The sequence below is a fragment of the Chelmon rostratus genome, chromosome 14 (genome assembly GCF_017976325.1).
Source record: "Chelmon rostratus isolate fCheRos1 chromosome 14, fCheRos1.pri, whole genome shotgun sequence".
Classification (NCBI taxonomy): Eukaryota; Metazoa; Chordata; class Actinopteri; order Chaetodontiformes; family Chaetodontidae; genus Chelmon; species Chelmon rostratus.
Genome location: NC_055671.1, coordinates 15,859,012 through 15,879,463, shown reverse-complemented (window position 1 = coordinate 15,879,463; position 20,452 = coordinate 15,859,012). Strand labels below are relative to the sequence as shown.

At 40.0% G+C, this 20,452-nt stretch overlaps 2 protein-coding genes across 2 annotated transcripts; both read left to right on the top strand.

Annotated features, from left to right (window-relative positions):
• The first annotated feature begins 6,873 nt into the window (after nucleotides 1-6,873).
• Nucleotides 6,874-11,634, top strand: LOC121617808 (cytokine receptor common subunit gamma-like). Its single transcript, XM_041953042.1, has 8 exons — nucleotides 6,874-6,984; nucleotides 7,592-7,682; nucleotides 7,907-8,079; nucleotides 8,280-8,413; nucleotides 8,537-8,702; nucleotides 9,010-9,115; nucleotides 9,308-9,368; nucleotides 9,919-11,634. Exons 1-8 carry the CDS (start codon nucleotides 6,921-6,923, stop codon nucleotides 10,165-10,167), a joined length of 1,044 nt encoding a protein of 347 aa, XP_041808976.1. The 5' UTR covers nucleotides 6,874-6,920; the 3' UTR covers nucleotides 10,168-11,634.
• A 151-nt stretch (nucleotides 11,635-11,785) lies between these two features.
• On the top strand, nucleotides 11,786-19,646 carry LOC121617811 (sorting nexin-12-like). Its single transcript, XM_041953046.1, is given in 7 exon segments — nucleotides 11,786-12,041; nucleotides 12,043-12,135; nucleotides 13,861-13,956; nucleotides 14,354-14,478; nucleotides 14,746-14,836; nucleotides 15,380-15,390; nucleotides 17,153-19,646. Coding segments are annotated over 6 exon segments (474 nt in total). The 5' UTR covers nucleotides 11,786-11,978; the 3' UTR covers nucleotides 15,386-15,390; nucleotides 17,153-19,646.
• The last annotated feature ends 806 nt before the right edge of the window (nucleotides 19,647-20,452 follow it).

The window sequence follows — 20,452 nt, the reverse complement described above, 5'->3', positions numbered from 1 at the left end:
TGTGGAAAGGAGAAGCATGTTGGCTAGTTGCTAAGCAACCGGAAGTACCCAAGATCGCCTTTTTACTAACCCAGAACTTTGCTTTCTAGTTGAGATAAATGGACACTGAACAGGTAATGCTGAGCTGTTGCTGTTAATGTCCCACAGTCTCTGGTGTGTTTATGTTTAACTGTTGATTATGTATGGGAAATGTAATATGAGTCACTGAAAATGTTGTTTATGGCAACTCATTACCACATAGGCCTACAACACGTTTTTTCATTTATTTATATAATTAGGGACACGGGGCAACGTCCCGAGTCACTGGCTCCTACAGCTATGAAATAGCTGCAGGAGCCAGTGACTCGGGGCGTAGCTTTGAGAAAACCCTCGCAAATTATATATCAAAACGTGCGTATTGTTCGGGATCGGTGTGCTATTACTTTTCTCAAATTTATCGCAGTTTTTCGCGTCGTAAGATGCGAAAAACTGCGATAAATTTCCCATAAGAAATGAATGGGACGGGCGAAAAAAACAAGATTGAAATTGGAGTTTTTCAAACATCTGTAGCTCAGGCATACATTCACCGAGAGACTTCATTTCAACTTTAAAATGTAGACCCAAGTCTGGTCTATTGGTGTGTTCATCCACATTTTGATTGGTCCTATAGTTTTTGATCAGTCACTGTTCAATGACAGTGATCGTTTGGAGGGAAATTTTGAGATTATAATGGGTGTGTATTGCGCGGAATGTTCGCGCTAGAGTGCGTGCTAGAGTGGCACAGAGTCTAAAAACGATCCTAAAATCTTCTCTTTTTCTCGTCGCTACGGCTACAAATTACACTCTACACGCATAATTTTGGGATCAGTTTGTAGACAAACTTGTCCTCTTTCATGCGATGTCCTCGAAAAAGCTGAGAGACTTACTGAATTTAAATAGTGAGGCTTTTTGTGCAGCCAGCTCCCTCCTGCTCTCCCATTAAGTCCCATGTTAAAATTCAGAGCTGTTTTGTGAGCAAAGCAGAAATGCCTCTTGTCTTTAGCTCGCCATAAAACAAAAAGTTGTTGTCTCAGGAATAAAACGAGGAGATGGTCGGACTCAGGAAGTTCTCGGGAGTCCGATGATCTATAGTACACTCTGATACGAGGTACGGTTCTCTCACCAGAGGATTTAGTTCGGGAGGTTCGCCGAACCCAAATCTCACTGCATACAATACAAACTCCTGTTCTCTGAGTCGCAGAGTCTTTTTAAGTCGACCATTTTGTCATTTTTCTAAAGAATATCTGGACACAAAACACACGTACATCTGGCCCAGACTTGTCCGCATCTCACAGTGTAATCGGTTTTTTGATAGCAGCTACGGTTTTGACACAATCGCAAGTTGTTCGGAAGAAACCGACAGCGAAAAAGCCGCTTTTCAAGGGAAGAGTTTAACAGGTGCAACTGTCATTTACACACACACCGGTCAATAACCCACGCACACACATCTGCAGGACAACAAGCCTGAGAATGATTATCTTAACGAGCTCAGTCAAAACAAGGGCATTGTTTGAAAACAATCTCTGTCCAACAAACAGTTAAACTCAGCTTCAGAAAGCACTTTGCCAAAGAGTTTCAGACAGTAGTCACACAAATGCACACACAAAAAGGGCTAACCAACAGCTAAAAAGTGATTAAAAACAAGCACGTCAAAACTGAACAGGAACAGGTAAACAGTGGGAGAGGTGCAGAGGTAATTATCAGCAGGTGGGGCAGAAGTTACACACGCACACACGCACACACACACACACACATTCAGACACACATATACCAGACACATCTCCATGTAGGAGCTGGTTGGGCTGCTTGTGTAGTTCAAGCAGACACACACACACAAACAGACGAAGACACACACATACGCAGTCACACACAATGACAGATACACAAACACACACACACACAGACAAATGCATAATGAAAAATCCCATCCCCCCGCCCCCTTGTTAACGCCGTTAGCTCTATTAGCTCTGTTAGCACAGTTAGCTCTGTTAGCGTTAGCGCCGTTAGCTCTATTCGCACCGTTAGCTGTTAGCTCCGTTAGTGTTAGCTCTGTTAGCTCCGTTAGCATTAGCTCCATTCATGTTTATTGATTCAGTTCATTAATTCATGTTAACAGAGACATGAAGCAGAGGAGAGAAGCAGACACAGACAGCTGAGGTGATCAACAGAGACAGACAAGGAGAAAGCCACAGAAACACAGCTGGGAGCAATTCATTAATCAGGGACTGACTACCTCTGATATCTGCCGTTTTCTCAAATTGCAGCCTTTTTCAATTGTCCGCTGCTTCGCCATAGTTTCTCCTAGAGACTTCATTCAAACTTTAAAACGTAGATAATTTTGTCGGCTCAAACGCACCCCGTGTCCCTTTCAAAATTTCCCAGAGGGAATTTTCTAGTTTTATTTATTTATATATATATATATATATCAGGCTGAAGGTTGAGGATAAGTTCAGATATATTTCAGCAACTTTGTGAAGAAATATAATAGTTTTAAAACAACCATATTGTTTGTCTTCAAAAGTATGACTTTCTGGAAAATGCTCTATATCCAGAAGAATCTACAGTCAAAGAAAGCAACTAAAGAGGTTCAGGTAGACAGACTTGCTTTTATTTTGTTCTGCCTGTCAATCAATTTAAAGTGTTCGAATTGCTTTAATATTTTATATATGTGGGGTTTGTTGCAACTTTATTCTTTACTCTAAGTTTAAACATTTTTGACTACAAGTATTTTATTTGAATATGGGCTCCAGAAAGTGTCCATATAAAGAACTAATGGACATGGAGTAATCAGAGGACATAATTGCATTTCAGGACTAGTGACTTCTTTGCAGTCTTGTAGTTTTGTCACTGTAATTTGTGATATTTATCTAAGATGATATTTGAGGAGTAAAAAACACGCTATTGGCTTTGTTAAATATGTTAAGTTAAATATGTTAATATTGGTCTAATGCTCATCTAGTTCTTGCTCACCAACATGGTCATCATATTGATTTTTAACTTGATTTCTTGTCTTGTAACTTTGATGCAGCAGTGATGGTCTTGACTCTACTGCAGAGTTGTTTGTTCCATCATGCATGGCATTAATCAGAAGGTATTTAGCACCAGGAGACTTTTTGAATACCTTTGATGCATTATAGCTTGATTAATTATAGCTCTTTGAGCTACAGAGGCGAGTGGCTCGTGCATTGCCTCGAGCCACTAATAACTTGCCCACATGTACACACAAAAAACCCTGTCCGATTCACTGGAAATGAGCAGAGATGAGCTGATTGTCGACTGAGGCGTCAGAGATCAAATGTCAAGTTAAAACCTCACTGCAAGTGTGGGGGTTAAGTACTTGTTCTTGACAAAATTGTTACTATACTGGTAGCTGGCAAAAGATCACTGGCAACTTAGCTTGTGTTCTGGGACACATTACAAATTTCACAATAATTTTGCATCTTAGCATCCTCTATTTTTGCCATTGCAGGCATTTTGTGTTTCTTTCTTGGAATCTTAGTCATCATGTTGGAAGGATTCATTTTCTAAGAATTGCTGCGCATGTAACATAAGTTCCTCGAATAAAGGCAGCCAGATTATTCAATAAGAAAGATTTAAAATGTCTCTATGTTGTTGTGCACACTTAAACTGAAGATTTACCTTCACAATCTTTTTTTTTTTTTTTTTTTTGAAACCGTTTCCTCTGACAGGAAACCAAACCCACACAAAAACTCAATTTTGGAGCAGTACACACAGAAAGAGGCACACAGATCTGGCCCAGACCCTTGTGTTATGCACCGAGTATATAATTCTTAAGATAAGCGTTGATATGATGCCACACATATACATTGCCTGTGTAACCAATTTGATTTCAAGTCAAAACTTTCTCCTTCCCATTTTGATTTGATTCTGTCATAAACAACATCCATATAACACACTTGTCCAAGTATTCAACATGCTCACTGTTGTTCGTTTTTCATGGTCAATAAAGGGACACCATTTCATACCATGTCTTTGCTAATTATACTGTCATTACATCTGGCATACTACTACTACTACTACTACTACTACTGCTACTACTACTAATAATAATAATAATTAAAATAATAATTAAAATAACAACAACAACAACAACAACAATAATAATAATAATAATAATACATTTTATTTAGAAGCGCCTTTCAGAACACTCAAGGACACTTTACAGAGCGTAAAAACACAAATAACACAAGATAAATACAAGCACAATAATTAAAACCCATCAAGTAAAAACAAGCTACAAGGAGAAGTGAAGTTATAGAGAGAAGGCAGTCTGGAACAGTTGAGATTTCAGTTTGGATTTGAAAGTGGGGAGAGAATCAATGTTTCTGATGTCGGGCGGTAGTGAATTCCAGAGTTGGGGAGCAGAGCGACTGAAAGCTCTGCTCCTCATGGTGCTGAGACGGGCGGAGGGCACAAAGAGGTGGAGAGAGGAGGATGATCTGAGGGAACGAGAGGGGGTGGCTATGGAGAGGAGGTCAGAGAGATATGGGGGGGCGAGGTTGTGGATAGCCTTAAATGTATACAGTAGGATTTTGAAAGTGATTCTGTATTTAACCGGGAGCCAATGGAGCTGCTGAAGGACGGGCGTAATATGGTGAGAGGAGGGGGTCTTGGTGATGATGCTGGCTGCAGAGTTTTGAACCAGTTGAAGTTTATGGAGGGACTTGTGAGGGACACCGAAAAGGAGTGAATTACAGTAATCAAGGCGGGAAGTGACAAGGCTGTGGACCAGGATACCAGTGGTGTGAGGGGTGAGAGAGGGACAGAGACGATTGATGTTGTGTAAATGGAAATAGGCAGAACGGGTAATGTTATTGATGAGAGAATGGAAAGATAGTGAGCTATCGAGGATGACACCCAGACTCTTAACCTGAGGGGAGGGGCACACTGTGGAGATGTCAAAATCGAGGAAGAAACAGTCAGTTTTGGATAGTGATGCTTTGGTACCAACCAGAAGTTCTGTTTTGTTACTGTTAAGTTTGAGGAAGTTAGAGGTGAACCAAGATTTTATCTCAGAGAGGCAGAGGGTGAGGGACGAGGGTGGGAGAGCAGTGGTTGGTTTACAGGAAAGATAGAGCTGGGTGTCATCCGCGAAGCAGTGGAAAGGGATATTAAATTTGCAGAAGATATTGCAGAGAGGGAGAAGGTAAATGATGAAGAGGAGGGGACCCAGGACAGAGCCCTGGGGCACACCAGAAGAGACGGGGGAGGGCTGGGAAGTGAAGGATTTGAGTTGGATGAACTGAGTGCGGCCTGTGAGGTATAATATAATAATATAATATATAATATATAACATAATTTGCAGTAGTCCATTTGGACATAATTTGCAGTAGTCCGTTTTTAACAAGTTATACAGATCAGTTCCTTTAACCCTTTAGTTCTCAATTTTTTTTTTTGGCAAAAACTTAATTTCCCCCACCCCACACCTTTTTACAATCAGCAATATCATGTCTCGTCATGTCTGTTAATGTGTTTTTTCACTAGTGTTATGTCTCATCTTGCACTTCCTGTTTTATTGTGAAACCTAATTCTCCTCTCATTTCAGACCCTTGACTTCCTGGTGTCCTTCCCGCCTGCATGATTGTCTACCCCGCCCTAATTGTTTCCACATGTTCATTGTTACCTCGTGTATATATAGCCTGCGTCTCCCTTTGTCCTGTGCCAGATTGTCTTGTGCCATGTCGTGAACCAGCCTTGACCTTCCTAGCTCTGAAAAGATCCTTGATTCCTTGTTTTGCCTTGTTAAGATACGTGAGTAGTCCTAGAGACCCTTTTTGTGTTTGTTAGTTGTTTGAGAGTTGTTTTCTTTTGCCAAGATCCTTGCGCCTTTTGTTTGTACAAAAGGAAGAAGGGGCTTGTGACCGGAGGGTCGCTGGTTCGATTCCCCCCACCGGACTGGCACACACTTGGGTGTGGTGGAGTATCCCCTCCCCCCTTCATAAGCCAGCTGATGTGCCCTTGAGCAAGGCACTTAAACCCCCCATATGCTCCCCGGGCGCCTGATGCGGCAGCCCACTGCTCCTGTGTGTTCACTGCATGTGACATTGCATGTGTGTGTTTACAGTGATGGGTGAAATGCAGAGAATAATTTCCCAGTTTGGAATCAATAAAGTGAATAAATTTTTTAAAAATTACTTTGTTATCTTGAAATTTGAAAGTCTTTTGAGAGTTTTGTTTCTTTGATTGTCTAAAAAACCAAGCGCCTTTTGTTTGTTACTATGTTATCTAGAATTCTGAAAGTCTTTTGTGAGTTTTGTTTCTTTGTTTGTCTAAAACCTAAGCGCCTTTTGTTTGTACTTTGTTTGCCTTGCATTTCTAGTTTTGTTGTGAGATATCCTGAGCGTCTTTTATTAATAAACCACACTTTTGTGAAACCACTCCTTTTGTGTATAGAGTCTGCATTTTTGAGTCCTGAACTTTGCGCCTGTTGGCTTGTCAAGCAACAATGAGGGGAAGCAATTAATAAAAAAGGATCCATGTGTCAGTTACTCCAGCAGGAGGCCAAATGCCCATATCTAATGCATGCATAAAGGTATTCACTTTGTTCACTTTAAAAACGACATTTAGGAAGTTAAAAAACTGCTTATATAACTGTTACAAAGGCAACTTTTATTGAGAATGATGGCAAAAAATCAAACTCACATTTTGAAAATGTTTTATAAATTGTGTTCGTTTACATTAGGTACACACAAACAGCATGAGGTCTACTGCTGGTATATCACGTTAATTTACAGCCTATAATTTGTCAGTTTCCTTTGGCAGGAAATAAAAACCCGTGACAGTCAAGCATTATACACGGAAATGATATATATGCGACGCACCGAAACCCAGATGTAGAAGTAGACCTGCGAGCTGAAAGCATCCTGTTTGTCTGCTCCACGATGCCGACTAGACTGCTTTTGCTTCTCTGTCTGACAGGACATGTGTTTGCCAAAGAACCGCCTGGTAAGAACATTTAAAACCTAACTCTTCAAATTTTTAAATTACAGGCAAATTGTGATATTAATAATAACTGCTTTTTTGCCTGTTTGGATGGGTCTGAGCAGTTATTCAGTTTGCGTAATGGCTTTTTGGCTGACTAATCATATTTTACATTTAGTTATCGTCATGTTACGCTTCCTTTCTTGTACATTTTTTTTTATATGTTTAGTATTAGTTAATAATTCATAAAGCAAAAAAAATCCTTACTATATACATAATGTATGAGTGAGTTTAACTACATTTTTGATCATTTTACCAAAAAAATAAAACTAAGATTAGAAAGAGGTGAATCGGACATCTGCGTTGAAACATGATTAGGCTGTTATATTACAAATAATCCATCATTGATATTGTTATTTTAAATGAGACTATCCAGTTTCATGCATTTTTTTGTGAATCCCCTTTGACGTCATTGCGTTGCCATTTCCTTATTGTGTCTATGAGTGTGTGTGTGTGTGTGAGTGTTAGTGGACTGTTATTAGTTTATTGCTATTTGCGTAGGTCTCTACATGAGTTTTGTTTCATTTTCTTCATGAAACTGTTGGTCTCAACCATCTTGTGTCTCTGGCAGATGTGGACTGTTTGGTGGTGCATCTGGAATATGTTCACTGTTCCTGGAATAAGCAGGAAACTTCAGACGTCAATTACACCTTCTACAGCAAGTGAGTAATGACCTTAACCTATGACCCAAATCAGACTGCTAAGAGTAGGATTTTGAACTTAAGTGAAAGACTAAAGTCAAAATCCTTCACTTTTTACTATCAACTCCCCAACAATCCTGCTGCAGATGGCCTTCTGCAACAATTAAGTGATTCACTATATTACAGCTGACATGGCTGCATACTTTGTTTTGTGCATGAGTGACTAAATAATGATTTCCACACAGGTTCCACAATGATGCAAAAATGCCTGAGTGCACCACCTATCTGTCGGAGAACCGAACAAACGTTGGATGTAACCGACCCTACGACGGCACAGTCAAGCGGTTCTACACATTTTACACTAAACTGGTACATGGCAACAGCAGCTTTCAGATGGAGCATGATCTTAAATCAAAAGGTATGCTGGTCTATGCCTATCTATGATGCACAACTTTAGCTTCAATCTACAGTCATTTCCAGGAAAGGAAAAATAATGCTTGTATTTTGACATAAAATCAGACTATTAAGAAAACTTAGAATTGAAATGGCATGTCTGCCCTGTCACCTTGTCATGACATTTTATATTCTTTGATACTGAATTGTCTGTGTCGTCGCCAGTCAAGTTAAATCCACCGACCAACCTGACTGTCAAGATTGGATCTGACTCGAACCTGTGGTTTTACTGGAACCAGACTGCTTCAAACTGTGTGGAGAGCGACGTTCGCTACAGGATCAATAACAAGAATTGGGATGTAGGCAATTTGAGTTTTCAGTCTTTAATCCTTCTTTTTTAATCTTTGTTTCATTATTGATTTTGCCTTCCACTCGCACCTATCTCCACTCTTAACTCCCTGTCTAATTCTCATTTTGCACAGAATAATAACATGTGCACTGGGGTGCAGAGTTACTGCATCAACTTGCCCTCCAGCAGTTCTCTGTATGAGCTGCAAGTGCGGAGCAAGATAGCGAAGTCCTGTGGAGACTCTTCATTCTGGAGTGACTGGAGTGAGCCTGTGGTCTGGGGATCCAATAACAGCACAGGTAACATTGCTACATGTCTTTATCCTTTATCCAAAAGGTTGATACATGAGTTTCCAAAGCCAGAAATGTAACAGAGCCCTTTTACAGCAATACAATGGCCAGTTTGGGCAACAGGGCACTAAAAACCTTACTTATTTCCCTTTAAATATGTTACTTGACCAAGCAAACTTAATGTCCTGTAAGCACACATGATTAATCATCAGTATAAAAGTATATGCATCTAATGCTCTGCATGTGCACATTACAGTTAAGGTACCAGATTATGAAATAATCACAAACCGCCTCTTTCTTTCTCTCCACCTGATAGTCATTAATCAAACCGATGGTTCAATGTCTGTGTGGACCCCAGTGCTGTATGTGTTGGGCGCTCTCACCCTCATCCTGCTGGTCATGATGTTGCTGCACCATGAAAGGTGGGTCAGCCTATATGTTGTGTGTAAATCATGTGTGAAGTACTGAGATATAACTTTATTGATCCCCTGCTGGGGAAATGAAGATGTTACAGACGGCAATAAAAGCAAGAATAAAAAAGAGATGTAGAAAAGAACAAATAGACAATAAAAAGGGATAGAAAATATGTGAAATTGTGTCTACCTCTCACACAGGTTCAGAATCATCCTCATCCCTGTGGTTCCAAAGCCGTCCCTCATTTCTCACGACATCCAGGTTAGTAGCATGCAGAGGCCTGTGCCATCTCCCTGAAATCCCAGTCGCACAAAAGATCCGTATACAAACTTAATCCTTTCTTATTAGGAAGCAAATACAATGATTGACAAAAACAACTGCAGCCATTCGAAGAATCAAAGGGCAAATTTAAAAGTCATGCCAGCGTCTATGTGACACTGTACTGAGGCGCAGTTCCACTTGAAGCTCAATGCTAACATCAGTGTGCTAACATGCCCACAGTGACATTGCTAACATGGTGATGTATAGCGGGCAATTGTGTTGTTCATGTTCACCATCTTAGTTTAGCATGTTGGCACGCTAACATTTGCTAATTAGCGCTGATCACAAAGTACAGTTGAGGCTAAGGGGAATTTCATTGGTCAAATTGGACAAAATCTCAAGCCACTGGACTTGTTGCTGGAGGGATCGAGCCACAATGGCCATACTCAACTGATGGAAGTCCCACTTGGTGAAATACCCATTGACAGAAATGTACTATCACGTGACGTGGCAGCAAACCAACTCATGCATTTGTTTTTGTTTTGTAAAGGACTGGCTTCAACTCTCCAAAGGCCTGAAAGAGAGTTTTAAGTCCAACTACAATGAGCGGGCCTGTCCTGTCCGCGAGTACTGCCACGTCTCCCAGTCTGACAGCCAGAGCTCCGACAGCTCCACCTCCTCTGTCACCACTGACCAAACCGACTGCTCCGTCTTAATCCCTGCACACGAGCCAGACCTGTCCACCCCCTGCTCCTCTTCCACCTCCACAGGTCTTGTCGTATCTGAGGAGGAGGAGTAGGTTTCTGTGAAGAAGGCCCTCAATCAGGGTTGAGTTTCCCAAAACTTTACAATCAAGACCTTCTTACGCTGACACATCTCCTGTGTGATTGCAAAGAAAGATGGATCTGCCTCACAATCAGACAATTTAAAATGTCCACTTCCTCTCATCTCTTGCAATCGCTGGTTTAGGGTTAATAACAACAATTACACATATCAGTTATTCCTCAAATGTACTAAATATGTGTGCCTGAGGAATATAATATCCAAAGTGTCTTAAAAACTGTTCAATCCAAAACCCAGCTTCACTGTGTCGATAACAGGGAATGTAACATCAGAGGAGCAGCTACGTTCTTGTGGAAAGGGCACACTAAATGAAAGAAATGAATTAAAATCGGTATCATCAAAGCAGGCTTTCATTCTTCAGCACACCTACAGTATGCTAGAATAGAAAAATCACTGACTTTTTCCACTTAAATCTGGCGCTGCCCAATTCAAGCCCCTGTTTGAAATATGTTTGATTTCATTCACTCTCCTCTGTTTGACTATTTCTTGATGGAAAGTTAATTTCATTTTATTATTTGGAAATACGTTTGGAGAAAATGGGATTTTAATTAGAACCTGCCAATGAAAAAATCGAACATTCCTGTATTTTGGGCAAAACACCTTCTTGGTAACATGACGATATTTGAGATACAACTGCTGACAAAAAACACAATGGCCAATAGGGCAGCATTCATTGCTCCATCAGCCAGTCAAATTGCCAATCATGTACCACTTTCCAACAGGGCACCCTTTATAAAGGATTTAAAAGTTGTAACCTCTAAACTCTATTGATTGTTAAAAATTATTTCGTAATGGCTAGAAAATAATTAAGAGTTAAAATGTAACTTTGGGGTTGCCAAGTCTCAGCCAAACTCTAGTTTAACATTTATAACTGCAGACTTGATGGCTAGAAGCAAGAAACTATTGACATCTATTAATGACTTACTATATTTAGAACTGCATAATTACCAAATAGACAAACAAACGCCAGCCAAAGGGAGTTTTCCCAACCTGGCAACCCGAAAGCTGTTCTTCTTGAGGTCTTCCAATTGATCTACAAATTATTAGTGACTAATTTATTATGCATTAACAAAGTCATTAGTTACTATCTATAAACCCTGTAATAAAAGGCGCCTCATTACAAAGTGACACCACAACATTTCAGTATCTAGATGATCTGGTCCAGTGCGATACTGATATCATAATAGTTTCATCCAAGCATCATGATTTTTGTATTATATTCCTATCCATCTGAATGCAACCTATCTGAATATATCTTTGAATGTATTTTTTTTTTAATTTGCTAGGACATTTTTGATTTATAACCTACTTATATTGTAGTGTCTCTGTCCAACATCCAGTCTATCTGTCAGAACAGGACTGAATGAGCTGTGCAGACCTTGCTGTATTTTACGTTTCACATAAATAAATACCTCTCTGTTTACGTTAAAAGCACTGGCACGTTATTTGTACAACTGTAATGATTGATATTAGAGTAACTGAGATGAGCCTGGTCTATCCAGCTTCCCCATTGTCCATTAGAGGGAGCGCGGAGCGTCCCACACAGTACGGAACTGACTCAACGCATTTTTCAGATTCAAGAAGGGTAGGGCGCAGGGCGGCTTGCCCCCGCAAGAAGAGAGAGATACAAGTCAGCTACTTCCTTAGCTGAACCAATCAGCTGTCGCGATCAATTGATGTCTACAGATGAGATTTAAGTTTTAATGTGCATACAGTTGGTTCGACGCTAATTCGCCGTTGGTCGTCCAAAAATTACAACCCGACAAAATGTCGGTGGCCGACACTCGCCGGTTGAATTCTAAGCCCCAGGACCTGACGGATGCTTACGGCCCCCCCCAGCAATTTTCTGGAAATAGACGTTTATGATCCACAAATCATTGGAGTTGGACGGAACCGTTACACAACTTACGAAGTTCGTATGCGGGTAGGTATCAGCATTGCATGCCAGAACAGCTTGTTGCAACCCTAGCTTCTTATTCGCGAAGCTAACTGGTAATTAACGTTACAGTGTTGTTGCTAACCAGTTAGCATGTTTAGCCGCTGTGCCGAAGTCAACCCGGGGACGAAGCTTTGACGTGGACGTTAGGCGCTTGGAGTGGCTCAAGATGGCGCACCACTAAAAATCAAGGACCGGGGATTGTCTCTGGCCTGGTTTGTGTTTTTGCCAGAGGTTGGTTGATGTAGTTAGTTAGCAAGACTGTCATATAGTCACAAGTTCCGTGAACATACCAACATCTTCCAGCATACGTGATAAAAGCACATTTGCAATTTCATGTTCCTTTAGTAGAGTCAACGTAGTAATTAAACGTCTTTGAAACGCTAACCGCTCATTGCACTTAAACATTACCTGACAAGACAGTATGGACTAATTTAGCATTGCCTGTATTGTCGGCAAACCAAGTTACCACGTTTTTCGACCAGGTTAGCATTAAACAGACGTTACTACCGTTCTTCAATAAACGTACGAGATGAGTAACGTTATATCTTCACATGTAAGAAAACGCTCACATTACATTACGTTTTATAGCCTAAATGGGGAATGCTAGCAGTGTCGGTGGTGTTATTGAAACGAGAGAAACGGCTAGCAGTAAAGCTTGTTACTTAATTCAATGGGTGGTGTTATTAATATGCTAATTGAATTATGTGAACACGAACAAAAATAATAATAGTTAATTGTGAGGAGACGCTAGTAAGTTAAACTTCATCGTCCAGTAGGCAGGCAGTTGAGCCTGAAAGAGTGAGGTACAGAAAATCCCTGACACAGCTAAGTGTAAGGACAACAGTTTCAGGAAGATTATGCAAACACTGTAATTGCGTAATTGCAATGTATTAGGCATGTCTTGACTAGCGAAACTCGTTTCTGTGCTTGTGTGTGGCTGTTACTTAGGAGAGGCTATCCATCATGATCCTTTAAACACATTCACATACTGCTGCAGGTGTATTTCCTGGAGTGATGGCTATGGAGATAACTAATTTAAGGGACCTTTTTTACACAAGTCTTCCACAAGGCTAGGCAAATACATGGCTAAAGCTATGGCAACCTAGTCGCGCAAGAAAAATTTCCCAATGCTAACATGCTAGCTTGACGGCTGTGAGTACAAGCATAGCCGTGTTTGTTGGTTATGTTCATTGTGATAATGTTAGGTGTTTGATAATGACAGTGATGTGCTGAGCTCCACTACACACACCCCCTGAGCCAACAGACTCTCGTTTAGCAGCTAACACAGTAGCACAGTTCGCACCCCCAGCAGTGAGCAGTAACTGCCAGGCCAGGTAGCCGATTCAGACAAACATTGAAAGGTACGTTCGTGGTGGCTGTGTTGCTCATGTTTCTATGATTGTGGCATTTAACAGAGTTGTTTGTTAATGTTTTTATTAAAAGAATTGGTCTTCTCATCAGTCATCTCCCTGATGCTCCGGTGGTCTTATCCTTAGTTAGTCAAATTTAGTCAAATTATGGTGATAAGAGATATTTGTTCTCGTCACGTGACATCTTTGTCTCTCAAAACACTTTCACTGTACCTTCAGCACTCAGTCATGATAGTTGTTAACTGTTCAGCAGGCTCTCTTATCACTTTCCAACAGCGACCATGTGGAAGTGAATGAATTTAGAATAAATCAGTGTCTGTTTTCTTTCTTTTCTGTGTAGACAAACCTTCCCATTTTCAAACTGAAGGATTCCTGTGTGAGAAGAAGATACAGTGACTTTGAATGGTTAAAGAATGAGCTGGAAAGAGACAGTAAGGTGAGTGGGCAATAATGATATTCTTCAGGATGATAATTTAAGCAGGCTGGCTTGTGCAAACTAATAATTACAGTGATCCGATAAGTGATAATGTTAGTGTTACAGGTGGAATTATATAATCACATAAAGTAAATAGTAGGATCACACTGTAGGTTTTCTTCTATGTGTTGATATGGCAAATGCAGGTGTGTGATGTCCTCCTTATTAACTGTGTTGGTGCAGAGTTCCCATGCCTCTGCGCTGCCATTCTGAATAAGTTTATTACTTGGCTGGAGCTCGGCTATATTGATGGAAATGTCTGCAGTTTTGACTTCACAGCATAGCAGGTGTGGACTTTGGATTTCATATTTTGGTGGCATTTTGTCATCTTTCCTATCGTGTTGACCTCTGCCTTCAGATTGTAGTACCATCTCTGCCGGGCAAAGCCCTGAAGAGACAGTTGCCATTCCGTGGAGATGAGGGCCTTTTCGAGGAGTCCTTCATTGAGGAGCGGCGATTGGGCCTGGAGCAGTTCATCAACAAGTCGGTCAATTCAAAATACATATTTTATGTGTTTAGGTGTAAATCAGATTTAAGGCCGTGTTTCCTGTTGGCCACAAAATGTGTCGGCCCAAGAAATTCACATATTCAGTGGAGTCAGACATAGCCAAAGATGTTTAGCTACGCACGGCTTAATCTAATCTATGTCTGTGCATCAACTAACTTATCCACAATATTGTTTCACCAGCCTCCGTGAGCAGCATTGTGTCTGTTGTTCATCTGCCTGTCTGTGTGTGTCTGTTTCTGTAGAATTGCAGGTCACCCGTTGGCCCAGAACGAGCGCTGTCTTCACATGTTTCTGCAAGAGGAAAGCATTGACCGTAACTACATTCCTGGAAAAGTACGACACTAGGGTTACTGAGGGAGGTGGGGGTTAAACTAGGGGGTGTAGATTGGACTGTCTCTCGCCTTTCTCTTCCCTCCCACCTTCTCTTAATCTGTCTTTCTGCTTTATCTGCCTCTCTCTCTCTCTCTCTATATATATATATATATATATATATATATCATTGTGAATTCATATTCACTCACTCCATCATGGAGTTAGAGTATGTTCTTCTGCTATACATTCAGGACGTGTTTATAAGGTTTCTCCCCTGTGAATTTGTCTTATAATTATACAGTAAGGAAAGTAAACCTCAGTGGTTGTGATTGTATCGTGAGGATTTGACTGGTAATCAAAATTTTCAGGATTGAAAGTAATTTATGATACATTGTCTTTCCCCGTTGAGTGTCATATATTTACAATTGTAATATAATGTGAATAAAGTAGAGTAATGGCTAAATATGTGTGTTTGCGCTAATGTGTACCATAGGAGTACATGTAGACTGTAAATGAGGGTACTGACCATATTTTGTTCTCTTTGTTTTTTGTTGTTTTTTTTAGGTATGAATGAAGTAAGTTTGCTTTACTTTATCCTGTCTTCAAGAGCTTTCTGGAAGTTAAAGGGGTTGCATGGGAACTGTAAAGACCAAAGGCGATAGTTCACAAATACTTGAGGAAAACAACGCCAATACCATATATAATGATCACAAGAGATCTGACTACAATTTGTCATTTTACCTTGTAAATGTGCCACACATAGTCTCTGGTTGTCACATAAAACAACCAGTTATTCCCAAAAAAAAATGTTGGAGTGATCATGGTGTGTTGCAAAGGGAAGAACATCCTGCAAGCCAGTTCTGCATGTAGAGAAAAATGACTTTATCTCACTTGCAGTTGAAAGTTTTATTTGGTCATGAGTGCTATAGAGCTAATCAGCTGTGCCTCAGAAACTGGCTCGCAGAGGTTTCTCAGTCCACCAGTGGGAACACAAACCACCACCGCCAGTGTTTTGAGTTATGTGAACTATTGTTTAATGGGAACATGTATGTATGTCACCAATGACTAGAGCTGTTTTTGAAACACTTCTTTCCAAACTAATTCTGAAACATCGCCATTATCAACTGCACTAATCATTGGCTGCATGGCAAATTTGCACGCTTTCTTTGCAATATATGTGTGTCACTCTTGCTGACAACTCATTTTACATGCCTCTGATCACTGTCATGTTGCTCAGTCAGATTTTCACTTCCTTAAATTCATTTTTTTCAGACATGGCTAATCCTGTGTTTGAAAAGCACTTAATCAGTAAACATTGATACACTCTGCATTTTTATGTTAACTGTCTATTGCATCTGAGTCTACCATCAATGTCTGTAGTTCATGAGACACAGTTTATGTATGATGAACTAAATGGGTTGAATTTAATGTCCATACATGTAGCAGTAATGAAAAAAACCCACTGCATTACACTTACTGCACATTGGTCACATGCAATGTCTTGAAACACCTAAAAAGCATCATTGCAAAAAAATAGAATAAAAACATGAAATTGACACATTAGCGATAGAATCATCTGCGCTGCATGATGCTAATTGGTGAAGTCTGATGCACAGTAACCCCTCAGCTCAGGGAATGTCTGTTCAGTTCTGACACCGTGCCATGAAAACTGCATGCAGTCCTGTGTAATGTACCATGCTTAGCTGGTATTAGAGCTGTCATCATTTCTTTTACCTGCCCGACTGACTGACTGAAAAAGTGTCAGTTACATTCCAGAAAGTGTTGTCAATCTAAATACATTCATATGGACAAATATCTTTTCAAGAAAATGATTTAACATGTTTTGAGTAATGACCTGCGCTTCGTTTCCTGACTTGGCTAAGTTTAAAAATGGAGCAAGAAAGAGCAGGAGTTGGCCCGTCCAGTTTTATTCCAGGACATGGCAACACTCGCAAATTATGTATTTTTTTTTAAGTTTTTTGTCTGCGTATTTGTTTTCCATTACGGAAAACAAGTGTATGCTTATTTAAAATGATTTTAGAGACCACAGTGTTGCAACCCTGTTCAGTGTCTTTGACTGTAATGCCCAAGCAACACATAGAAAGACTGCAAACGTCTAAAAGTTTAGCAGTTGTGCCGTATGGACCCACAGTCATTTCTCATGTTGGTTATTCTTTTTTCAATAATACTCTGATATTAACATTACGTTAGTCGGTGCATCAGTAGACTGTGTTCAAAAAGACTCACCGCATTGACCAAATCCACTAAAAGCTTGAACACGCCTGTATATTATTTCTCATGTTTACTGTCTGTCTCTTTTTCTCTCTTATTGCAAAGACAGTACAGACTGCTGCACCTGCTCCATGTACATTTATTTCTACATCACGTCATTTAAAAAGCTGGTGGGAATGTCAGAACTGATGAGTATCAACGCTGTAGGAAAAACACAACTCTTGCTCCTGGACATCTATAAATTGTTCGATGTTGTGTCTTTATTCAGTCATTCCACATACTGTATTATTTTGATTGAGTTATCAGCGAAAAAGAAAACATGTTCCGTATATCCTTTTGTCATTTTTGTCATAGCTAGAAGTTTTGTTTTTACAATGGTTATGCTTTCTGAATGTCTTTAATTGATTTGATCAACTTTAAAATGAGGGTAATTTCCTGCTATGATTAGAGTTTTCTTTCGCTGGCGGAGATGTGATTTCGATGAAAAGCTCCCAAAGTCGAGCCACATGTAGCATCATGAAAAAGACAGTGACATGTCATTCCACTCAAAATATTTTCCCTGAAGTTTTATGTTCTGGACATGCTCTTAGACAGGATTGTTTCCTGATTAATTGTTTTAACTCTGCCGTCTTGGATACATTGTCATGCCTACACTTTGGCTGTGTGTTGTCATATCAGCTATTGGGAATGTTAAGTTAGGTAAATAACCATATCTAAGCACTGTGACAAGAGGTTCATTATATGAACAATATTTCATTGTTTAAAGGCGTAATCAGCATCTGGTTTATTGATCTGAAATAAGGCTTCTTCTGCGCTTATTTTCAGCTGTTTAATTCTTTCTATCAATATTATTGTGAAGTGTATAATACATGTTATCATTGCAGTTCCACTATGGGTGACGAGGAACTTCCTTGTTAATTCTGTCCACCAATTAAATTTCCTGCTGCCTGCTGTTCCATGTCTGCATGTCTCTTTTCAGTGTTAAGGAAGAGGAATAGAAGCAAAACCTCTAAAACTCACCTTTCAGTGTGTGATTAGTGCATCACGCCAAGAGGCAGATCAGAGAGAGTCACGGGTGCTGGATGAATGGCCGCAGATTGGCGGATGACCTAATTTAACAATGAAATGGAAAACAGCACGAACAGGTTGGAAACTGTAAATTGTAGAGGAAATTTTACAATTCTTTGCATAAGTCTTTCAGCTTGTACATAAGATTTTACTACGTTTTAAACATTGTTTAAAACAGTCTATATAGTTTTTACTTGTGGCCCGGTTATGAAGTTACTATATGAAAGTGACTGCTGTGGTGAGATCGGCTGAGCGTTATTTTTCACTTTGTAAAAAAGCAAAGCTGTTCCCAGCATTATTGATGTTTTAATGTTCTTCTCCCCTAGATGTACAATACCCTCTTTACAACATGTTAAAACAGTATGATGGTTTTCATTTGGTACAACATGTACCCAACTTCCAGTGGTGTGTCCAGACTTTCTTGACAAGGGTGACACAAATGGGCCACTGACACCATATAAATACAATGTAAAGCTTCAGTAGTCCCCAAAAATACATTGTACATACAAAAGAAGACAATGCAGATTCAAAAATACTTGTCAAACAGATGGGTCGAACTATGGTCCCGCCTCGCACTGGGCAGATAGCCAATCATACTTTAGGATAATGGGTTTCCGCTTGGAGCGGCCAATCAGATTTCAGGGTTGACCATCACCCTTGCCAATTTAACCTTTATCTTGATGGAACTTGTGATGTACCGCAGCAATGTGCACAAAAATAAAAACCTACTACATTGAGATAACTGTGTTCCTCCATGGTAAAATGCACCTTTGTGAACCACATTAAAGCTGTTAATCTAAGTACAGCTGAAACGCTTTATTGGCAAATATTCTTTTGAGTTATTTTTCTGTTTCAATGCCGAATATAATTGTGAACTGAACATCTTTGGTTTTTGGACTGTTCATCAGGTAAAGCAAGCAATTTGGATGAAAAAAAAATGACCATACCCTCACCCCCTCCCTTTTTGCTGATCCCCTCTTCCCTTGAATAATATTTGACCAGTCCCCGAAAAATATTTTAGCATTTATGTTTAGCTGTTTAACTACTAGAGTGAAGCATCACATGACACACTCCGCCTCTCTTTGCAAGTCTTATTAAGCATGAATGTGTTAAATAACTAACTGGATCGTAACAAATGTTAACACATCAATAAAGCTAATCTTTTATAGCGTTCATGAACAGCTTTTATGCATCACATTATCAATACTCGAGCGCCGTCTTAGTGCTTATGTGCAAGAAGGAAGCATCATAATAGGCACAAGCTGTGGCACTTCAGTGGCAACACTGGGTCTTTTTGTTTCACTAACCATGAATCTTAAAGTCCTCTAATCTTTCCTTGCTGTAGTTCGCCGTCAGGAAATACAGGGATTAACGGGGGAAGAGGAATTCTGGCCACAGGTGGATTAAAGTTGTCCCAGAATAGTGATCATGTGATGTAGATCTAGACCTGCTGGGGATCCAAAGTAGACATGACTGTAATTGGACACAATTGTGGCTTCCACTTGATTAAAAAAAAAAAAAAAAAAAAAAAGCAATTATAAATAGTAGATTCACACTGTGTTGCACTTCATCATACAGTTCAGTACCTGTGTTGCACTGAAACCCAGTGGAAAGAACACATAATGAATAGTGAAATTTAAAAAATGTATAGGAGCCCTGGGACACATACGCCGACCCTGACCTTCCCTATCAGCGAGAGCTGTGATCTACAAAGCTAGTGAGCTTTGATGTCCTGAGTAATGAAAGTGGGCAGACAGGATGGGCACAGCGGGCCAAGGCGGAGATTAGGTAGTGTTTTGTTAGCGGTTCTAACACTGGAGTCCAGTGTGCAGCCATGACGCTTGTTGTGTTTGCAGAGACACCCAGTTGGGTTAGCTTGATAAAGTGGAAGTAAATTGAAAGAGCAACCCAAAGCAGTGTGACTGGGCAAGGACAAAGGGTGAGACGAGTGGCTACTATAGTACCATCGGACAGAGAGCGATGAGCGGAGAGACAGAGAAAGAGCAATTTACAAATCCATTTTATTTAAAGTTACCTCTGGTTATAGTCCAGTGCATGAAAAACAGTACATTCAGCCTTTCACAGGAACAGAAATCAAAACATTCACAGTAACCAAAAATAACAACAGAGAAGAAAGACAGCATTTCAGTGGCTTGGTGTGTGCATTACTTGGGTCACATTTATTCTCAACAGATTATTTTTCTGGTTCCATCTTGTCAGCATTAACTCTGTTTGGCCGATATATTTACTACTGTGCCTTTATATCAAAACGAGTTAAGCAATGTGAACGTGTTGTAAATAAAATGAATCACCTAAAGAGAGTCAAAATGATGTGTT

Excerpts from the sequence above, each read along its gene's own strand:
- LOC121617808 (XM_041953042.1), top strand. The coding sequence starts at position 6,921 with ATGCCGACTAGACTGCTTTTGCTTCTCTGTCTGACAGGACATGTGTTT. Across the intron at positions 8,414-8,536 it reads TCAATAACAAGAATTGGGAT|AATAATAACATGTGCACTGG; the intron begins GTAGGCAATTTG and ends CATTTTGCACAG. Across the intron at positions 9,116-9,307 it reads ATGTTGCTGCACCATGAAAG|GTTCAGAATCATCCTCATCC; the intron begins GTGGGTCAGCCT and ends CCTCTCACACAG.